The 21,864-nt window shown below is 37.2% G+C and overlaps 1 protein-coding gene across 1 annotated transcript; it reads right to left on the reverse strand.

The window, feature by feature from the left end:
• Positions 1-1,663: 1,663 nt before the first annotated feature.
• scarb2a (scavenger receptor class B, member 2a) lies at positions 1,664-13,874 on the reverse strand. Its single transcript, XM_079417554.1, has 13 exons — positions 13,461-13,874; positions 10,060-10,220; positions 9,230-9,377; positions 8,890-9,084; positions 8,270-8,361; positions 7,922-8,041; positions 7,667-7,845; positions 6,428-6,546; positions 6,020-6,093; positions 5,883-5,934; positions 5,644-5,796; positions 5,091-5,138; positions 1,664-4,778 (listed from the first exon to the last, which is right to left on the reverse strand). Exons 1-13 carry the CDS (start codon positions 13,581-13,583, stop codon positions 4,647-4,649), a joined length of 1,596 nt encoding a protein of 531 aa, XP_079273680.1. The 5' UTR covers positions 13,584-13,874; the 3' UTR covers positions 1,664-4,646.
• Between the last annotated feature and the right edge of the window lie 7,990 nt (positions 13,875-21,864).

The raw sequence follows: 21,864 nt of genomic DNA on the forward strand, positions 1-21,864 counted from the left end.
TGCATCAAAATGAGCCACAAGTATTTTGATATGTCCATGACATAATTATTTTGCATCAGAGTATTTGTTGTTCATAATGTATTCTAGTAGACAGAAATGGAAAACTTTTTGCTTGCAACTGAGCTATTTTTAATAAGAGGCATGTTGATGTTGAGCTCTGTGCTTTATTGCTGTAAGCAAAGGCATTGTCCTAGAGAACAGACAGTACAAACAAACAGTATTTCTTAAGCATTTTATAACCAGAAATACATCTCAGCCAACCCATTGCTAACCACCAAATATGGCATTTCTCCCCTCAACTCACCACGTAAGACAGTATTTAACGATATTTTGTCAAAAGTATATGATTGTTAATAACTGTAATTTGCCACTAGGGGGCGGTGCTCTGGCATGTCTGTGTAAGGACTGCGGTGTTTAGAGGAGTTGAGAGTCGTATGGCTGTCTGCTTGTGTGGGTGGTGGGAGGCCTGGACAAGTACAGCTATCAAACAGCGCTAGTCTTCACATGTCTGCTGTGAGTCACTGCATATCACTAAAAGGTGTTTTTTTTTGTTTTTTGTCGTCAGGTTTCGTCAGACCTCCCACTCCATACCTCTCTTTAACATCAGAGGTTATCGCCACACGAGTGGTTTCAACACTTTCCTGTAGTTGTGACCAAATGGGTTGGTTGTTTTAACGGCCAAGACCTTTTTACATCTAGGTTATTCAAGTGACTGACGCATGACAAGCGTTGCTTAATTTAATCGGATACTGGACCTTGAGTATAGACCATCAGGTATTATGTGACAAAACACTCAAGTCCTTCAACTGGGGTTCAGTGAAATGTCACAAATCAAGACATTGACAAAAAATCTTCCCCTTTGGACAAATATGGTGATTTAACAATTTGGCCATGCTGTTCCTCATTAAAGAGGAAATGAATAAATTAATATGAATAATTATTGTCATTATTTAAGCTACTCATACATTGTCATTCCAAACCCTATAATTAGTAGAGGCTTTAGTAAACTAGTCTTAAGGGAAATAGGGCATTAATAGTCATATGGACCTTTTTTTGTTTGTTCTTTCTGGAGTTTGATAGAGATGCACAGAATAGTTGTTATTTGGAAAAATCTGTGTAAATATTCTTTATTTTTATTCATGTTTCCCCCAAAATAAAATTAAACTCTAAAGTTTTCATACAGATTTGGGATTTGAGTATACCAGATACACTACAGTAGGAGTATATATATATATATATATATATATTTGATTGAATGATAATATTTATAATGATATGGAAGATTTCTATTTCAAATGAATGCTGTTCTTTTGAAATTGCTATTCATAAAATAATAATAAAAAAATCACTTTCCCCAAATGTATTAAACTATTTTAAACATTGTAATAAAAAGTATTTTTGAGCAGTGAATCAACATATTGAATGATTATGCAGGATTATGTATACTGAAGAAAGGAATAATAGCTGATGAAAATGTACATATTAAAATTGAAAAAAAGTTTTTACAGTATTATTTTAATGTATTTTGATCAAATGCAGCATTTGAGAAACTTGTTCAGAAAATAAATTAGTGTAAAAAAAAAATTCCACTTTCGTAAATTTATTGAGTCCCTCTATCTGTAAATGCAACAGACAAGAAAGCAGAAACACCACAAAAGAACTAGCAAGAATTTCAACATTTTTTATTTTTTTGCAAATAACACTAAAAATGTTTACAAAAGCATTGTAGAAAGATTTGTGCAGTGTAAATTATCAAAACTAAAAATTAATATTACTTGAAATGACTTTGCACCTAACATGACAAGGATTGTCATTCTCAGCAGCAAAAAACGTAATGTATCTCAGGAGGACACGAAGTGTTCAGTGTTTTTAAAACCACCCTCAAAGATGTTGTGAGGAATTTACCAGCCCTGAAAAGAGGTGGGGGGTGGGGGGGGGGGGGTGGGGGGGTGGGGGGAGACAAAACAGCTACACTGCTTAAACATGTTGCTACTAAAGCAAGTGAAGTAAACAAGGATGGTATGGCACTAAAAGCTCATCCCTGAAGGAGGGCATCATTCATCTAAGAAAAAAAGGTTAGGTTGCAAGTGGAAATTTCCCTTGTACCCAACATGCCACTATGGCAATCTTCCTAAGTGGAACTCAAAGACTCTCAGCCTTCCTTTTGTTATTCCAGTTGGACAAACAGTGTGTTGACAGCTTGAGAGTTGTATAACAGGAGATCATTACACACATAGGCTCACACCCCACAGATACAACACAAGCCTTTCTCCGTCGAAGTTAACAGTTTTTACAACCACACACCGTTCCATCTCGAATTTAGGACAATGTTCACTTGGTACTACTTCATAAATCTAAAGGAAAATAAAAATACAATTAAGAAGAAAACAGAAATGTGTTTGATGACCCCACTTGTAATGTTACAAAATAATAAAACAATATAGAAATGAACAAGACCAAAGAAAAGACCTTACAAATTCAGATAATGTACATATCATTGAACATATGAATACATAAATATTCGTCTGTCTGATTACAAAACCTATTTACTTCATTATAAAATTTGCTTTTTACATATCGTCGTATTGCTGTGTCAATACATAATACTGAGTTTCTTTGCACTCTGTGGCAACACTTTACATCTTAAGTTCTTTGCTGTATTAAACACATTATAGACTCACATAGTATGCTCTGGAAAATATTTTGTGACTTTTTTTTCTTTTTCTTATTTGCCCTTGTAGACAATGAGGTTCTAATGCTCTTGTAAATGGGAAATCGATGGCACTACGTCTATCTGTGTGGAAAGCAAACAAACCAGTTATCTACCAAACTGATGTAATCTTTGGTCAAGCATATAGGGGCAAAATTCACCATAAGGAATCTGGAAACTGTATAGAAATGGCTCAGGTTCTTAGATCTTTCATACTCAAGTCACATGTTACGTCTCACCACAATAGTCCAGCGGGGTCTTTCACAGACGGAGCTGAGCAAAGACCATATTTACATAAATGTATATACTAACTGCGCTGACAACAAAACTCAAAGAGCCACTCCAATGGACTGCTAGTTAATTACACTAAAGCTTGAATTACTTTCCCTCAGTTTTGTTCACATACAGCTGCATAAGACACTGCACAAACACAGTGTTTCCAGTTTAAACCTTGCACTAAATACATGGCACAGGCAAATACGCAACAATGTGCAATGCAATCCACGAAAACTGCGGTTGCAATAAGTAACAGATGGTTTACGTCAAGTAAAAGTAACAAACATCAGCTGATTTAAAATATGGCCTCAATTCATTTTTTAGCAGTAGCGAAGGCTCGGAACATCAAGAAAAGAAAAAGCAACACAAAAATAAACTCAACAGACACAAGCAGTGATTCAAGTGCTAGAGTCTCTTTCAGCCACAGAGGGTTAATATAAACCAAACGTGCACAGAACAAATGTGCAAACTTCACCGATAACCCCTCAAAAACCTGCTGACCTTTAACCCCTTCCACTCTGATTCGACTGTGGGTTCAGTGGACTGTAGTTGTGCTCTCGATATTACAGAACAGACGTGTTTTCCTGTGAAAAGGGATGGACGCCACTGATTGGCCAATATCTGTCTGACATTTCGTCTAGTTCCACTTTATACCTTCCTTTACCATGCAGCAGAATCACATTGTGTTCATAAGTGTTTGTAAGGCAGAAAAATTCAAGTCTCTCTAAGTGTAAGTGTTCTACGTCTGTTGTTCGTTCATTACAAAATGCTGAAAGCTAGTACGATGTCTGTAATGCAATGCCTTAAAGGAGACTGTCTGACCTCTTTTAACAGCCATTATCACTGAAATGTTTCTGGCATCAGAAAAAACGTGACTCAGATACTATGAAATGAAGAGGACTGCTGAAGTCACTAGTTTCCACTTGTTGTCACACTGCATCGTGCAAAACGGTGGACGGTGACCCACCAGAGCAGTTCACCACAGTGTGACAAAAACATGCAAGCATTGACATACCTGCAGAAATACACACACATACTGGTATGTACAATCACACACACAAGTTCTGGATAAGACCCAGATTTTTGTTAGCATATTAGACCTTTTAGCTCTCTAATACTCTTAGAGGAGGTAAATCAATAGTTTATCTGCTCATTATCAAAGGGTTTGACGTATGAAGAGCTGTGTTAGTTCAAGGTCTGCCTGTGTAGACCTGTATACAGTAGTGTGGGAAGAGATCAGAAACACTTTACGAGCACAGGCTGCTGTGAACCCTTCACACTCTCTCATGCTGAAAGGGTTTATGACCCTTCAGGAACTATGGACTCTGTGAGCATGCAGTGCATATATGTGATTTCAAAAGGCAAGAGAGTGTGTTTCAGGCCTCTCAGGACGAGGCAACAGAAACCTCTAGAAACCCAGAGACGGTTGTTCGAAACTGAAGTGGGTTTACATATGTTTTGATTGAAGATATGGCAGATTGAAAGGCCATGCTCAAGGAAACGAAAAAAGTCACGAGTCAAGTAAGTGACCCTCGGCAAACGGTGGTGAGCGTGCAGGGACTGGCCCCCGAAGACGAATCGCACAGTGAAAACTAACATATAAAAACGGTGAGAAGGATAGACGTGATGTCCTCAGGTGAGACCCCACCAGTCATCTTCATCAACACTTTTGCGCCTCTACGGGCGACATGGCAATGTAAGATCCGTTTCTCAAAGGCTGATTGGTGCGGTTCTCTGGCGAATCCTCCGCTTTGTTGCTCACTTGGGTATAAGCCGTTTCGTCCTTCGTCGTCTGTACAGAACATGCAGAACTATTAGCTTGTGCATTGTTAAAACCATGTAGATGTCATAGTGAAATCATGTACCACATGGACTATGTAGATAAACATCTAATCTAATAATATAAAACACTGCAGAAGTATATTACAATCACCATGCAGGAAAAGCAATGAACATGATTTGCAGTAACAGGAGATATTATTCATATTCATAACTTAAATGGTCATTCATAATGCTTAAAATGACCAAATACAATAACGATACAACAAGCAAATTTGAACAAAATAAAAGCAAAATGTGTGTATAAGGGAAAATGAAGACTTACAGCAAAAGAATGAAAAGCTTCAGTAAAATCAATACGTTTTACTTCATTCTGAATTGGAACAAAAAAGGGGAGGAAAAATGTTACTAGAAACGAAAACATAACAGCATTATGCATCATTGGCAGATTTAAAGTAAAAATAAACTCTATAAAATAACTTTTGAGCATTAGTATATAAATGTGCAAAAGAGATGTTTTCCCCAATCCACCATTCATTAAACCCAACTGATAATTACTGTATATTGCAAAGAAAAACTGTATAATAAAAGAACATTTCATAAAATAATACGTGCACTAGAGCACATGCATTCCCTCATGCAGGTGCATGCATGGGTATCGAAGCTAAGGGTAGTGCCGTCAAGGTGAGTGACATTTAATTGACTTTCAAGTCTAGGGTGTGTAAAGTTTGAGGGGATTTTAAGGGCTTTTCCATACTGGCTTTTCTAGAGAATATTAACAGTAACTCCATTAATATTTCTCCACTGAAAGGTATCATTGACCTTCAAATGACATTTCTACTCTTAAGTAGGCAATATAAAGCTCATACATTTTTTACCTTTCTCTGGCGGTTCCTGCAGACGAGGAAGATCAGGACCACAAGTAAAATGGCTCCCAGTCCCACAATGATGACTGGGAAGTTGGACACAACTGTTACAATCAACAGAAGCGTCCTCATCTGGGCTGCAGACTCATCGTCGATAGTTGCCGTCTAAATATTCAACAGAAAACAAAACTAAATTTTTTGAATAGAAGAATTTATATTCCGAAGAAAACAAGGATGACATGAAAACTCACCTCGTTGACATACATGATGGGGAAAATTGTCTCATTCAGGAATTTTGTTTTGCTGAAAAGGAAAAAAAGGCTAATGAGACTTCCATTTTTTCACTCCATAACCTTCTTTAAGTTGTTTTTGTAACGATTTTACTCACGGGAAGCCAGGGACTCGCTTCAGTATGACATTGAGCTGAGCTCTCTTACAGGCACGAATGGGAACCCCTGTGGTCTGCAGAAAAAAAGCAATGGGACAAGTTACTATTGGAAGTCAACCAATATTCACAGTCTTGCTCGGTTCCAGACGAAACAACATGTGGAGTAAGATGAGTCTGTCAAACACCAACTTAATGAGTCGATTTTCCATCACGACAAGCAACAAAAACAATCACTGGGATTCTAGGTAGAGTTAGGTCGGTGTAGTTTCACATTCACTTGTGGTTATCAGAGTGAATCACCTTTTTCCTGTCATGGTAAGGACGGGTGTATACTACTTTCAGATTATAAACCACAAGAGCCCTAACAAGTCAGTACTGTCGCTGTAAAACAGCGTCTGCACTGCTTACCGGGTTGATGTCGAGGTATGTTTCGTGTTCTTCCTCATTTGGGTTCATTCCACCAATGGCTTTGATGTACCTCTCATCTGCTTGATAGAAATGAGGGAATGACACAACAATGGGTGCACCTGTACAGTGAAGGGGAAATAGGAACAGGAAATAGGCATTAGTTGCTGTTCTTTTATTCATATCAGTGGTTGACAATCACCCATTTAGGAAAGCTCTACGGTGAATATGCAATAATAACAACTTCTTTATCAGCTATTGCTTTATAATCACTGGTCTTAAAGACCAATTAAACCATAAAGATGATTAAAGTCATGTCAAGTCTCAGGCCAACAGACTAGTCCAGTTGTTCAGATTTTTCCTCAGTGGAGCAGGTGACAGTTCAGACTGCAAATCTGCAGTTTTTGACATTTTCCATTATCTAAAATAACGTCACTGCGGCATTGTCTGGGACCTTTTTTTTTTTTTTTATGCACACTAACAGAAAATGAAACTTCCTTTTTTGTTGGCACATACTCAAAGATAAGACGGCAAGTACATGAACACCCACCAAAAACACAAAATACTACTATTAGGTGCGAAGACTATCATTAGCTAAGAGTAGTATGTACCATATCGCTGATTTATATCCCATATCCCATTCCTTAATAACACTCTAAATATAACTATTAATGAACCGTCATGAACCCTTCCAGGAATGATGACTAATCAAAACATGTGCGTATTTCGACAGCTGTTTCCTATCATGAGCCCTCACATGATAAAAGTGAGAGTTTACATTCGTTCAATAATAATATTAGCCTACTAGTTTATGGCAGAAACAATAGAGGCCGAGATAGCGTAATCTGTTAGCGGACACCTACAGTGAATCAAGTGCTTGAGTCATAAAACTGCACTAAAAGTTATTCATTAAGCATTGAACCCTGATTTCCCTTTCATAGTCCAAGAGTGTGCAAATAAAAGCAGACCAATTTAACTTGAACTCAGGTTATGAGGCCACCAATCAGTAACCATAAACCGTGAAATTCAATACTATTTACACAGGCTTGGTTTGCTTTGGTTGAATGTCAGTCTGAACCAGCTATTCAGGGCACCCAAATCTTTAGCACACTTAGACTGCTTTACCATATTTTAAAAAGTTACCCTATTTTCTCCATGCAATTCAAGGAAATTACTTCTTTTGAAAACATCCCACACCTTTTTCATTGTAAAAACCTACTCCAACAAACACGGCAGGCTTACCTTGCCGACAGACGCTGACTTTGAGGACTCCTTTTCCTAGACAATCCCCAGCAGGCACGCAGAAGCCAGCGTTATTGGGATTCACATCTGGAGGAGCGAGTACATCTGAAGGAGGGGCGAAGCGGAAGGCAGGGATGCCCTTCACTTCTGTGTCAGCCACGTAACCCAAATGAATGGATCTACATGTAATAACAAACATAAGCAACCATGTACAAGTAACCAAGTACCTTGCAAGTGTTAAAACATGTTACTTACCGGCACAGATCAGCTGCAAAGATGTAGAGGAGCTCTTTCCTGGACAGGAAGGTGTGGAAGACACTGCCATCGGTACCATTGATCATGTTGCTCTGGTTAGACGACCACCAGTTCATCCGACTGCGAGTGAGAAAATGAATAGATGTGAACATTGTTATGGGGTAACCGAGAAGCGCAGGAGCTCTTTTCTTGGACTTTATACTTTGATATTGACTTATCTAGCATCTAATGCAGACATGCTGTATGTTTAACCCAATTTCCTAAGGTAGGAGAACAGACGCCAAGTGAGCATGCAAGAATTCTCACTATGTCAGCAAGGCAATGCAGATTACGCAAGCATTGAGGTACCTGATGCCATTCCACGTGTCAATCTTGCCGTAGTCCATGTAGTTCTTCTCTCCAGTGTGGAAGACAAATTCACCCTCATGGGTTCCATTTTTCTGTGGTCAGCACATAAATTTAATTTAATAATGCTTCAGCCTTTAGCAAGCAATAATCACATAAGTCACAGAAGGGTAAAGATGACTAGAAAGCCCTCAAAGAGTACAAAAATAGGTTGTTTGGCGGCCATGATATGAATGCAGAGTGAAAGACTAAATGTTTTATTAATGTAAACTGCTTACTAGCTGGTTCAAGGCACTGACATTATACTTACGATTGCACAAACTGCAGATATTTAATATCTGTCCTAAATATAATACAAATATAATCCCTGAAGAAAGTCTAAAACCCATTAGAGTAAACCAGGCCACTGTGTCAAGCCTGACACACTGGTCAACATCTGCAGTCTACGACGGACAGGGTCATGATAACGTCATTTGCTTATCCTGTTCTGATCTTATACGTGATTTAAAGCTTGAGTGTGCTACTTTGTGTTGGTTGCACAAATATATGACCCATTTAGGCCGCATTTTATCTCCATTTAGACTGACTAAGGCACTGAATATGATGAAACTGCAGATTCTCACATTGTACATCAGGCCGAAATGCTCATCCACTTCTGGTCTCATGGCGTGGAGTTTGGACAGCAGCGGATCTTTGAAACCCCACAGGACCTCATGGACTGTGCGATTCATAAACACCTCGATGCCCATGGATCCCATCCACATAGACACAGCAGTCCTCAGAAAGAAGGAGTAGGAGTTTAACTCGTTCATCACAGCCTGAAACAAGAGGGAAACAATTCAAAAGCAAATTCTTTGCATTTGGATCAAAGATAATCAGTTTAACAAATGCTATGGGCAGAATAAATTTAAAATGCAAAATGATTTGTTGCCAATGCAAAACAAAAACATCAGTCCTTCTTACAATGAATGGAATGTTAACCGTTATCACACGGTCAACCTCAGGATCTCCCGATGACATGTTGCGAAGAAACACAAAGCTCTTGGGATTTGTGGCAAAGATTTTTGTCCCATTCTCAAAGAAAGTGACATTTTCCCTGGGTCGATATTCCCTGATAATAGAAAGAAGCATTTTATTTAATTTTCCAATCAAGCCTGCATATATTTTATCAAAAATATAGTAAAACAGTAATATTGTAAAATACTACAATTTAAACAAAAATGATTACTAATTTAATATATATTAAAATGTAATTTATTTCTTTAATGGCAAAGCTGAATTTTCAGCAGCTATTTTTCCAGTCTTCAGTGTCACATGATCCTTCAGAAATCACGCTAAATCATGATTTGCTGCTCAAGAAACACTCCTTAATATTTATCAATGTTTAAATTATTTTTTCATGAATAGACAGTTAAAAAGACAGTTTTTTTTAAACGGAACATGTCTTCACTGTCGCTTTTGATCTTTTCAATGCATGCTTGATGTATAAATGTATTGATTTCTTTACCAAACACATATATTTTGTACAATAATAACAATTTTACATGTTTAAGTGCATGATAACTATTTGACATTTAGTTTAAAGTGGGTAGGTGAATGTTTCCTGTTTTTGTTTCTACTAAAAGCCTGAGTCATTTCTAGACTTGGGTGCCAAACTTGTTGTCACTGACAACAGACAGTATCGTTTAGAAAACAAAACACTTCAGACGGCCCAGAATCAAGAAAATTAACATCTGAATGTTGAGTATATTTCAAGACTGGAAAATCATCACATATAAAGATGTGTAAATCACCTGTAGGTATATGGCCCTATTTGAGTGACTTTGGGCTTTTCCTTCCCAGCCAAAAACTCCTCTGGGTTGGTAACATTGAAGAAGAAATACTGCATGTAAACAGGTGGTGGTGGATTTATCCAGCCCCCCAAAACTCGACTGTTCTCAGCCAGTGTGATCTCCTGTGAATGAAACAGAGTCAGAGGTCAAGAGAGAGCACTAAAGGACCAGAAAATGCAGTGTCTCTTCAAAGCGGTTAAACTCAATGTTTAAGCTGAGTTTCAATAAAACTTAGGGAAGAATGAACACAAAAGCTGAATGCTGATTTTGACTGATTCAGAGTTACAGAAGAGGAAGAAAAACAGCATCCACGACACACGTTTCTCTGCTGTTTGAATTTTCCATCAGAACGTAGGTTCAGCAGTCCCACTTCTCACTTCTTGAATGTCGTGATTTGAACTCAGACGGAGGAACAAGGTTTATTTTGACACAACAAACTAATTTCAGAACAATGTCATTCATGACTACGTGTGACAGCACAACATTTTGTAGTAATAGACAAAACAAGGCTCCAAAGGGTGACTCGTGACAAACTCATAAAATCCAGAAGGTTTTACTCCAGAATGTTGCCTTGAAATGCAGATAACGCTATCTAGAATCGCAAGTCATGACTTCAGCAGTGGAGCAGATGCTTCAAAACAACAAACATCACGGCCCCCCTTCACTGGACCCTCAGCATCTCAAAGGTCCTCACAGGAAAGTGATTTGCTAGAATCACTAGTTAAAGAAGCGCCTTAGGTTGAAAAAAAAAGTAGTTTATTTGTTTCAAACTCAATCATTCTAACATATAATCTGTATCGATCTGAAAATCACCAATTGGTTCGTGACAAACTGTGCATTCATTTTACATTATTATGACCCTGAGAAAAAACTAAAGGTGTCTTTGCTCAAACAGGTCATATAATTTAAGAGTACAGCTGTCTTTTGTTTTTTTTCTTCTTCTCACTTATAAGCTCTGAATGGGATCTCTATCATTAGGAGGAACCCTGTGCTTTACCATAAAGTAAAGTACTGGTATAGAGTACTAAAGAAAATCTGTGGCTATTCACCTTGTTCAACCATGTGTAGTGAAATCAGACTAAAGCTTTTCTTTAAAGTAAGATTATATCGCGCCACACCCATTGACTCTCTTTTCTAATCTTTCATGGTTTCTCTGGAGGTTTGTCAGGGTATATGTGACCCTGGATCACAAAACCAGTCTTAAGTGGCTGGGGTATATTTGTAGCAATAGCCAAAAATACATTGCATGAGTCAAAATTATTGATTTTTCTTTTATGCCAAAAATCATTAGGACATTATGTAAAGATCATGTTCCATGAAGATATTTTGTGAATTTCCTACCGTCAATATATCAAAATTAAATTTTTGATTAGTAATATGCATAGCTAAGAACTTCATTTAGACAATTTTAAAGGCGATTTTCTCAGTATTTTGATTTTTTTTTTTGCACCCTCAGATTCCAGGGATGATTTAGTCTTGCATTTTAGCTTATAGACACCAATTAAAGTTTAATTGGCTAAAAACGCCAGGCCACACCTTAACAAGTACATTTACGCTAAAAGTTGGGGTCAGTAAGATTTTTAAATGTAAGTCTCTACTCTCCAAGGCTCCATTTATTTGATGCTGTAAAAACTTTTTTTTTCTGTTTTCTGTTTTAAACCGTTTTCTGAATTGTCAGCAGACATTACTGCAGTATCACACCATCTTTCAGAAATCATTCTAATAGGCTGATTTGGTGCTGATTTATTATTATTGTGCTTTTTACTATTTTTGTGGAAACCATGGAATATGTTTTGAATATTACTAATTATTTAAAGATTACATACCTTCATACAAAATGAATCAAAAAGGTTAAAACACGATTACAAAAACTACTGCATTAACCTCTACACACAACCGCGTGCTCAACAACCTTGAGAAGAGAGATCTTTGAAGGTCCTAATAGACATCAAACTGTGTTAGAAAATGTTCAAAGCCTTGATAGAGCAACTACAGCCAAGGTAAGAAAAACAATAAATGTTTGTATTTAGATAGTGAGATTATTTGTCCTTTTCGCGGGAGTAATTAACATTACAAAATGCCAGTAAAGTGGATACCAGAGCCGGTCTTCTGCTTATGAGGGTACCAACAACTGGAAATTATATTTTTATACATAACTGACCATGTTGTACCAAAGTCCTTACACTGCCAAGAGGTGCAGATTTTAGTGAATTAAAAGTAAACATGAATCACAGCAAACAATGAATACATTCATAATCCTATGTCAAAGCCTGTATTTTAACTTGCGCTAAAAGCAGCAAGCAAAGGAAGTATTAACTGTCAAAAGAGATAAAACACTGAAGAACAACGGCCTCAGAGCGACATACTGTCACATACACAAACTCCTTAAACATGCCTCTCTCTTTCCACACCCTACTCATATCACCTGAGGGATTGAAAAAGTAGTTTTTTCAAGAGAACTTAAGCCTGACGGCTCAATATGACATGTTTGAGTGCCAGAGTTGACTTATTGAATATGAAAAGTGCACAGTTTATAAGCTCAGTTATAAGGCTTTGAAGCAACTGTCAGTAAATGGTCCAACATCCAGCAAAGTTGACTTTGCCCACAGACCACCACAAACACCCACCCATGAATTCCAGGTTAAGGGAATCACACTGAACACTGAATACTACACTTAGTTAAAAATACTGAGGGTGGAGGTCAGAATTCCAAGTATTTTTCCAAGGAGAACCGGCTGAGACCCTCCCCCACAGTCACACATACAGGCTAGCACACCTCCCCCTGCCATTTACATGCTCTGTGAATGAACAGCCTTTCCCGTTACATTAAAGAGGAGGAATGCTCTCTCCGCTATTTTGCAAACGAAAGCATTTCATTCGCAGACAGACAGCATCACTGCTGAGGTGGGTTAGAAAGAGGGACGGGGGAAAAAACGGGTTTTCCGCAATATGATAGGCTTCGTGGTCACAGACAGCGACCAGCCCACTTTAATCAGGGTTACTAACAAACCCACATTTACATCACGGTAATTTAAGATCATGTTTTGACCAGCTACACGCTAAAGAGGGGGCATTAAACGGCCACAAGACAGGTTTTTAGTCTACGTAACGTGAATTAGTGTAGTCTGGGTCTCACCGCGAGGAAGAACAAGAACTTGTCTCTCACGTAACGTTACAGAAACATTGAAGAGATTAATATGACAGCATGTAGACTTGTTTGTGGTATGATTTCGCAAAGCTTATATTAGCGTGATGCTCGGAAGCCTCGTGTAGGACAAAATTAGCCCTGAATCACTTTAAAAGCCGGTTTTACAGCAGAACATCCGCTTTTCGTAGAATGAAACACTTTATAAATGACTTACCTTTTTTATCCGTTCCTGAATCATTGTTTGGAAGACTTGAGCCACCAGAAGGGCGATTCCCAAAATGAGCAAATGAGCGCACACGATCCCGGTTGCGTAAATGGCGCAAGATCTTCTAGTCATTTTTGATGTTTCAAATTGGCTAATCTGTAGAAAAAAATACCAATAATAACACTATTCTTTCTTTCTCTCTCGTCCCGAACTTCTAACGTACTGGAGAACCTCGCGGTGTGTTTTTTCTGATAGTCTCAAAGGCAGAAAGGTTTTCCCTCGTCTATCATCGGGAAGTCGGCGTTCACGATCCCAGTGATGTGCGATTAGCGGGAGTGTTTCTCGGATGCTGAGATAAGAGACTATCAGCTCTAACGCAGAGGAAGGGAGCTCTCCTCCTCCCTCACCAGTACATTCAAATGAGCCAGTCATGCATGAGAAACACAGTTTTTGGAGCGAGGGGCGTGGTCACGATTTAAAGGGGTGTGTGCCTGTCAGGACGACAAAGTAAATATACAGCACACTTCTTACTGCCCTGACGCAATTTATACGTTAAGAAAAAGGCAAATAAGTGTTTTTACTAACGGCAAACATACAGAACGGCAGATATAATTCATGTTTCGTTGTAAAGGTGTACAACTTCGTATCTAGCCTGATCCCAAATACTCTAGCAGTGCATTGAATGTATTAATATAGTACATTAAGTGCTTCATTTGGATACATGTGCGGTGAAAATATACAAACTTGTCATTCAAACAATAACACTGCGCCTAATCCACTGGAACAGACGTTAGAACTCAGCGGGACGTTTTTGTGTTTTTAAAACACATCAGTCCTGAGACCGTTAGGTCTTAATTTGAGTTCCGCTGTCTACTGTCGTGTCTCCTTAAATGAGCAGTGAATGATCATGAATAAAGGGCGGCTCGCGAGGTAACCGATGATTGTCGCATCTCTTTTGTCCGAGGAACTCGCGATTCTATTGGATGACGTCTTCCCGGACCACCGTCTAGGACCGCCCCCGGAGGACGGTGATTGGCCGAGGGCTCAGAAGTGCGATGCAGAATTTGATCGACTGATTTCGGGGCGGAGTTTATTTAAAGGAAGCCCTCAGCGCTGAAGCACGCTGGAAATCTGATGTTGCTCGCATCCTGCACCCACGTTTGACGAAGAAGGGAGTGGGTATCTCACTACCACAGAAAATAAAGCTCCGTGTAAGATTTTGAAGCTGTTTTTCACTATTGTAATTAATTATAATTTTTTTTTTTCGATAAATTTGAAAATATTTTACATGGGCTACCCCTAAATCCTAATCCCAATTGCTAGTTTGGACTTTTTGGATATTTCTTAAAATATACCAGGCTTACTGTCACTTTATGAGTCAGCATAACTCCTAGGAAATGGCTGTAGTTTCCAAAGTTGCTGATTTGAATTCATGGATCACTGGAGTAGTTTAGAAGAAAACAACTGTGTAACCTAGGAAACTGAATTACCAACATTAGTACCTATTCTAACCTGTAAAAGGGCTGGAAAATACCTCAGAGACAACTACTTTACTGCTGTACTTTACTATAACATTTAACAGATATAAGCATACAGCCCATGTTGCTGATAAAGATGGTGAGTTGATGTGAGAGTTGTTACACCAAGACACTTGACATAGTATTTGCAGGGAAAGTCTTTCAATATTTTCCTCAGAAATTGGGCCCACTTTTAAAAATAAAGGTTCCAAAAGGTTTTTTTTTGCAGCGAATAACTATTTTGAACAACTTTCTACTTTCAGTGAACAGTTCTTAAATGAACCATGTTTTTTTTTAACTATTTGTTTAATGGAAAGATTCTTCATGAAACCATAGGTGCCAATAAAGAAGCTTTATTTTTTAAATGTGACCCACCCCCATCCTCTCACATGCCTGCATCCCCTGGGGTCAAACAAAGCTTTATTTTACAAATGTGACAAAATGTCCATTTGACAATGTCCCTGTATAGGACACAATTAAACTTTTTAGCGCTTAATATTATCATGCTAAAAACTTCCTTAATGTAGTTAAGGAGTTAATGTAGTGCACTCCTCAGTATGCCCTATATGTTTTGACAGTAAAGCCACATCACACATCATGTGATATAGTAAAGTCATGAAGCTTAAAGAATCCACTTTAACCGTACTTACTTGTGAACTGTTGTGAACTTACTGATCAAAGACAAAGTTAACTGTTAGTTAAACTGAAGGAAAAGACAGTTATGCCAAACCTGATTTGCCTACTACTCCAAGCGGGTTAATGTGACTTTTATCAAAGCTCTCTTGGGGGGTTAAGGATGCTCAGGCCAGAAAGCATCTGTGAAAATAAGAGAAGTGAAAACAAACCACTATAAGCACCAGGAGGTAGAGGAGAAACACTGCTCTAACAAGACTATGCCTTCACAAAAGTAGAGTTAGTTTCAGTAAACTTTAATGAATGGATTGTCAAATCAACTGTAATTCAAGTACATTCATTCAGTTTCTTATTACCCACAATGACCATTTAAATTTATATAATGTATTTATTCAACTACTGTTGTATGGAAACATAAACAATAAAAAGGTAATTGTGACATTTTATCTCAGAATTCAGTTTTTTGTTTCCACCGCAGAGTAAAAAATAAGGTATGCGACTTTTTATCTCAAGATTTTATGTATTATTTTTTTAGATATTATATTATTTTATATTTCACAATTCTGACTTTTTTCTCAGAATTCTAGAAACTACAAAAATTTGACACTTTTTTCCTCAGTATTGTGAGTTTTTTTTCAAAATTGTAAGATCAAAAGTTTTTTTTATAACTTCCCTAACTATAAATGTCCCCAATACGGATAAAAGCATTACTTGACACGTGAATAGCATGACTTGGTGACCAGAATGTAATATTTTAAAATAAAGAAACATTTTTTTTACATGCCCGCCTGAAGACTCCAGTGCGTGTGTTGATGACGCAAAACCGCTTTCAGTTGCATCCTGTTGAGTACAGGAAAAGGAAGGGTTTGAGAGGGTTATGTAAACATTTCCTTATTCAACATCTTAAACTTTACTTATTTATTTGTTTAGTGTTGTTTCGCTCTACACGTTTAAAAATGACCACACATTAAAGAGGAAGATGATGAATAACAAATACATCACAAAAACAACAACTGCCTTGCAAGAGTTGAATGAACGTTTCCTTTTTCGTTCAAAGAATGACAAGCCTTTTGTAAGTCAGTAGGTTTAGGCATGCTGACTATACAAAATCTTTATCTATAACCAATTTAAAAATGATATCATCCTGAGCAGTAGCCAGCAAAGCCATTCCATATCTTCACTTTTTAACTGGAACGGATAAATAAATCACTGATTACCTATAAAATGATGCACTATGGTGTTGTAAAATGTGAACAGTGTACAGTGCATCCACGTTTCTTTACTTCATAAATCTGGCTAGCAGTGTATTATATTTTTGCCACTTTTTACATTGCATGTTGCAATATTCCTTGACATCTATTTGTTGCAGTGCAGTAAACTACAGTACATATATTTTTGCTCTTTTTCCTAAACCCACTTGTGGGAGAAGCTAAAAAAAATGTTGTTTTAACCTGAACTGTACAAATGCAAACTGTGAATAATACAACCATTCAAAAAATACAAAGGTCTTTTATATAAAGATGGTTTTGAACATGGATTATAGCAGAACATCATTTTCTTACGTATATCCCCTTTGATGAAGATACAGAGCTTGTGATTGCTGGTCTGTTGATACGACCTCTGGCACAACAGCGAGAGAGAGAGTCACGTTCTCTGTCTGCCCCTCCTTTCACAAAGGTGCATTTTCACTGGGTGCTGCACTTCTGCATGTGGAAAAAGGCAGGACAGCAGAAGGGCGTAAGTGACATTTTTGGACAAATGGAGATATATACATCAAACGAAAGCTCTTAATGAGCTCTTTCTACTGTCATCCATGAGTGTACAAATTTGGATTATAAACAATTGAAATCAGTACACAAAGTCAGATCAAACTATGGTAAATTTTTAGTTTTGGCTCTCCTGTAAAGTTGGTGAAATGTCACTTACGCCCTTCTGGTTCTCACCCTTCGTTATAGTCTTGCTCTCGGACATCCACCTTAGTTTTGTTTACACCTACCTGAACTGGCTTCACTTTATCTCTATGACTTTCCTTCTTCTATGGAACACAAAACAAGATAAATCTCAAAGTGTTTTTGTCCATAGACTCTTACGTTGTGTGAACAAAACAGTTGAAATAACACAATCTCATAGCAATTCGTAACTATTTGACCAATCAGTGGCTAAGTTTTATAAGTGTTTCGTATGATCTGCTTATGCCCCATATGATTATGTTTAGAAGTCAAACTTCATGCTTACCTTTTCCTAAAAATCATATGGTTTTGTACGATTCACATTGTGCAAATTCATACAAAGTCACCACCTCATATGTATGGAAGCTTGCCATGGGATAAAAAAAAAGGTTATGGCAATTTTTATCACTCTTTTTTCTTGCAATATCTCACAATTCAGACTTTTTTTTTTTGCAATTCTGAGGAAAAAAAGTCATAATTGCAAGAAATCAATTTAGAATTGTGAAATATAAACTCACAATTGTGAGCAAAAAGTCAGAAACGTGAGATAAAAAAAATTGTAGTTTCCTTTTTTTTATATTTTTGTTTTGTGGCGAAAACAAAAACAAACATATGTGAACTCAAAATTCAGAGAGTTGTGAGATATAAACTCAGAATTGCGAGATGTAAATTTGGAAATGTGAAGAAAAAAAAATTCAAAACACAGACTTTATATCTCGTAATTTTTTCTCAGAATTGTGTGGCAGAAATGGGCTTCCATATGGGCCTATAAAGGCTTGGAATGACATGAAGGTGAGAAAATTATGACAGAATTTTCTTTTCATAGGTGAACTATCTCTTTAACCAGTAACAGTAATGCCTGCATATTGTGACTGATTTAGCTTTGTTACATAAAAAAGGATGCACTTTGTGCCATCCGATGAGTTATGTATGAAGGGTAGAAAGTTGTCTGTAAATGAGACAGCAGTCACCTGACAGCAGGACAGTCCTAGAGCATAAGTGTTGGGAAACAAATATAAACTGTGGTTCAACCTGTTCCTCCACTCACGGAAACCTGGTATCAGGCAAATGTGTCATTCAGTTTACCGTAAAAAAAAACTATAACCTAATCTGTGTTTTTATACATTATCTTTCTCATTGTTTTCAGTGTTTAAATGCTCAGTTGTTTTACTACAACCATATAAAACACTATTTGAAATCTCATCAGTCCCTCTGGATTTTTCATTGTGATACAGTGTGGAGCTCTGTACAGGATGGTACAATGTGTTTGTTTCAGCTCCTAAAAGGCTCTTGGCACCATCCAGGATGGGCTGGTGCAGACTGTGGTTAAGGAATGACTGTGGGAGGAGTGAGAAGAGCCAGACCTTTTCAGGAGATGTGATTGATGTTGCCTCAGACCATTAAGTGCAATGGGAGGAAAAGAATGTTGAATTTATATTTGTGAGGCTCTATTCTGCAGCTCACTGAGGCCACAAACGGACCCTTTATGAACACTGTGTATTTGCCCGTCTTTTTAGCTCGTCATAAAAATGAGAAATAGGTGGGAAAGTAGAATTTATTTCTGAGGGAAGTGTTGTGGTAAATTATTCCCTTCATGTATAACATATCAATAAAATGACAACTTGGGCTTTAAACTATTGGCCTATAATAAGGAGATTTTTTTCGTGTTTGTATTGTTCTTTGTTTACGGTGTAGTGAATCTCTCACGGCTGATAGAGAAGTTACACAACTACAACAAACTACTGTTTAAACATAAGGAATGATGGGATTTGGTGGAGGGAGTGGATGTGGACTGACCACAGATCCACATGACTTAAACTATCAGGTTTGTCTGAGAAAAAAAGTGCTTATACACTAAAAAAAAAACAACAACTAATTGGTCAGAAATTGTTAGTAAATTTCACAATTACAAAGAAATATAGCACATTGAGTTAAATGTGAACAATTAAAGTATAAAAAAATGAAGTAGTAAATTCTTGTAAAACAATCTTTGTTTTATTAAAATGTTTGAAAAATCATTGATGATTTACTGATTTAAAGTAAGTATAAATAACACAAAAGTCCTGTATAAAGTATTTGAATGCTCCCAGAGGAGAGGTGCATGTTTTGGGAAGCTGAAAGTCATTACAGTAATTCCGCTACCTTGAATCTCTGGAAAATGTACAAGTAGGACCTTTTGATTTTTACTATAAACAAAAAGGTGATTGGTATGTTCCCAACTTCAATGTTTCCCTTCTTTGTATTGACTACCAGCCTAACATTCCTGAATGATTTGTGTTATCCTGTTACTTTGAAAGTTCTTTATAGTATCATTAGATCAGTGTTTTTAATGTCAGCCAAATTGCAAATAATAATAATAAGAAGTGTTTCTTCAGCAAATTAGAATGATTTCTGAAGAATCATGTGACACTGAAGACTAGAGTAATGGTTGCTGGAAATTCAGCTTTGCCATAACAGAAAGAAAAACATGTTAAAATATATTTGATCAAATAAATGCAGCCTTGGTGAACATAAGAATCTTTTTTTTTTAATAACAGTAAAAAAGTGAAACCCTCTACATGTTCTATTGCCATTTGGTATCTATTCTACATTGGCTGTCCATTTAACACTCAGAGCATCAAAGGGACCATTCCTCCTTTGTGTGCTTTGTCTCAAAACTTACATAAGGCATTTGTCCTTTGTGGGAAACTGGAGCTTCTCAGTTTCTGGCCATCACATGCTCTGATAAATACTTTTCATAGGGTTTGGCTCTGAGGAAATTCCATTGGCCCTGTAGGGTGGCCCACTTCTACCTGTCTCAGCAGCAGAAGTGAACCCATGGGAAAACAGCTCTATCTTCTGTGTTTTCTGTTCAGTTCATTTCTCCTGAGTCTGTGATAATGGAGGAAACTTCCCACTCGGGAAAATTCAAATTCCAGCTCTTGCTGCTCCAGCATTTTATATTTAAAGACATTTTACATATTTGATTTTTGCAATACAAAATAGGGGCAATTTAACAAACATTATTCAGAAGTTTGTGGTTATGCTTTTAAATGAAGTCTCTTATTCTCATAAGACTGCATTTATTTGTCCATAAATACAGTAAATATTGTGAAATATTATTATGATTTAAAATAACTGTTTTCTATTGTAATATATTTTAAAATTGAATTTATTCATATGATGGCAAAGCTGAATTTTCAGCAGCCGATACTTTAGCCTTCAGTGTCACATGATCCTTCAGAAATTCTTTGATCAAAAAAGTTCAAAAGAACAGCATTTATTTTAAATAGAAGTTTTTGTAACATAAATGTCTTTATTGTCACTTTTGGTCCATTTATTCCCTCCGTGTGCAATAAAAGTATGCTGGAAGAGAATAAACTATGGAGTGAAAGGGATTTGATCTAATGTTCAACTCCTTGCTGGTTGTATAGGGTGCACCGGGCTACACCCTCAACACACGGATTCCTGGAATCAGTCACGCCACCACGTTAATTCTGAACAGTCTGTGAAGTTTGTTCTACTGTAAGTGTGCGCATGAACAAATACACAGCATTTAAATTTTCTTTGTGTTTACTGTCAAATGTTTAAAAGAGCTTATGTAGGTGTCACGCACAAGCGTCACATTACTGCAGATGTCAAGAAAAGCTCACATGAAATTAGTCGGCCTTACTCACTCATTCTGTTTGGGAAGGAAAAGGGAGTTTGATGAACCTTAAAATTGTTGTCAACTTCCTTATCGGTTACTGGAAGCTTGTGTTTCACACGGATTATGCATATTGTATCTTAAAGGAATAGTTCACTCTAAAAAACTGAAAATTTGCTCAGAATTTACCCATCCAGGATTGTTTCTTTATGAGAACAGATTTCGAGAAATTTAGCATTACATCACTTGCTCACCAATGGATCCTCTGCAGTGAATGGGTGCCGTCAGAATAAGAGTCCAAACAGCTGATGAAAACATCACAATAATCCACACCACTCCAGTCCATCCATTAACTTCTTGTTTATTATAAACACTGCTTTTCACTTCACAAGTCTTTTATCCATAATAGTGCTTTCTCCAGTGAAAAAGTTGTCTGGTCTGAATCAGGAGAGAAATATGCACAGATCCTGCACCGTTTACAAGCATAAAAGTCCAAAACAGTTCTAAACAAATATATCAGTAGATTTTGATGTGAAAGGACAACAGCCGATGGACTTTTTCATTGGAGGAAGTGATATTATGGATTATAGACCTTTGGTATTTTGTCTAAAGCGACAGTTTAACATTAAAATGTGTTAATGATAGATTTGTTTCTTGCAAAAATGCAGCTTTTCACTACTCAAGATGTT

This window comes from Barbus barbus (assembly GCF_936440315.1).
Source record: "Barbus barbus genome assembly, chromosome: 5".
NCBI classification, from domain to species: domain Eukaryota; kingdom Metazoa; phylum Chordata; class Actinopteri; order Cypriniformes; family Cyprinidae; genus Barbus; species Barbus barbus.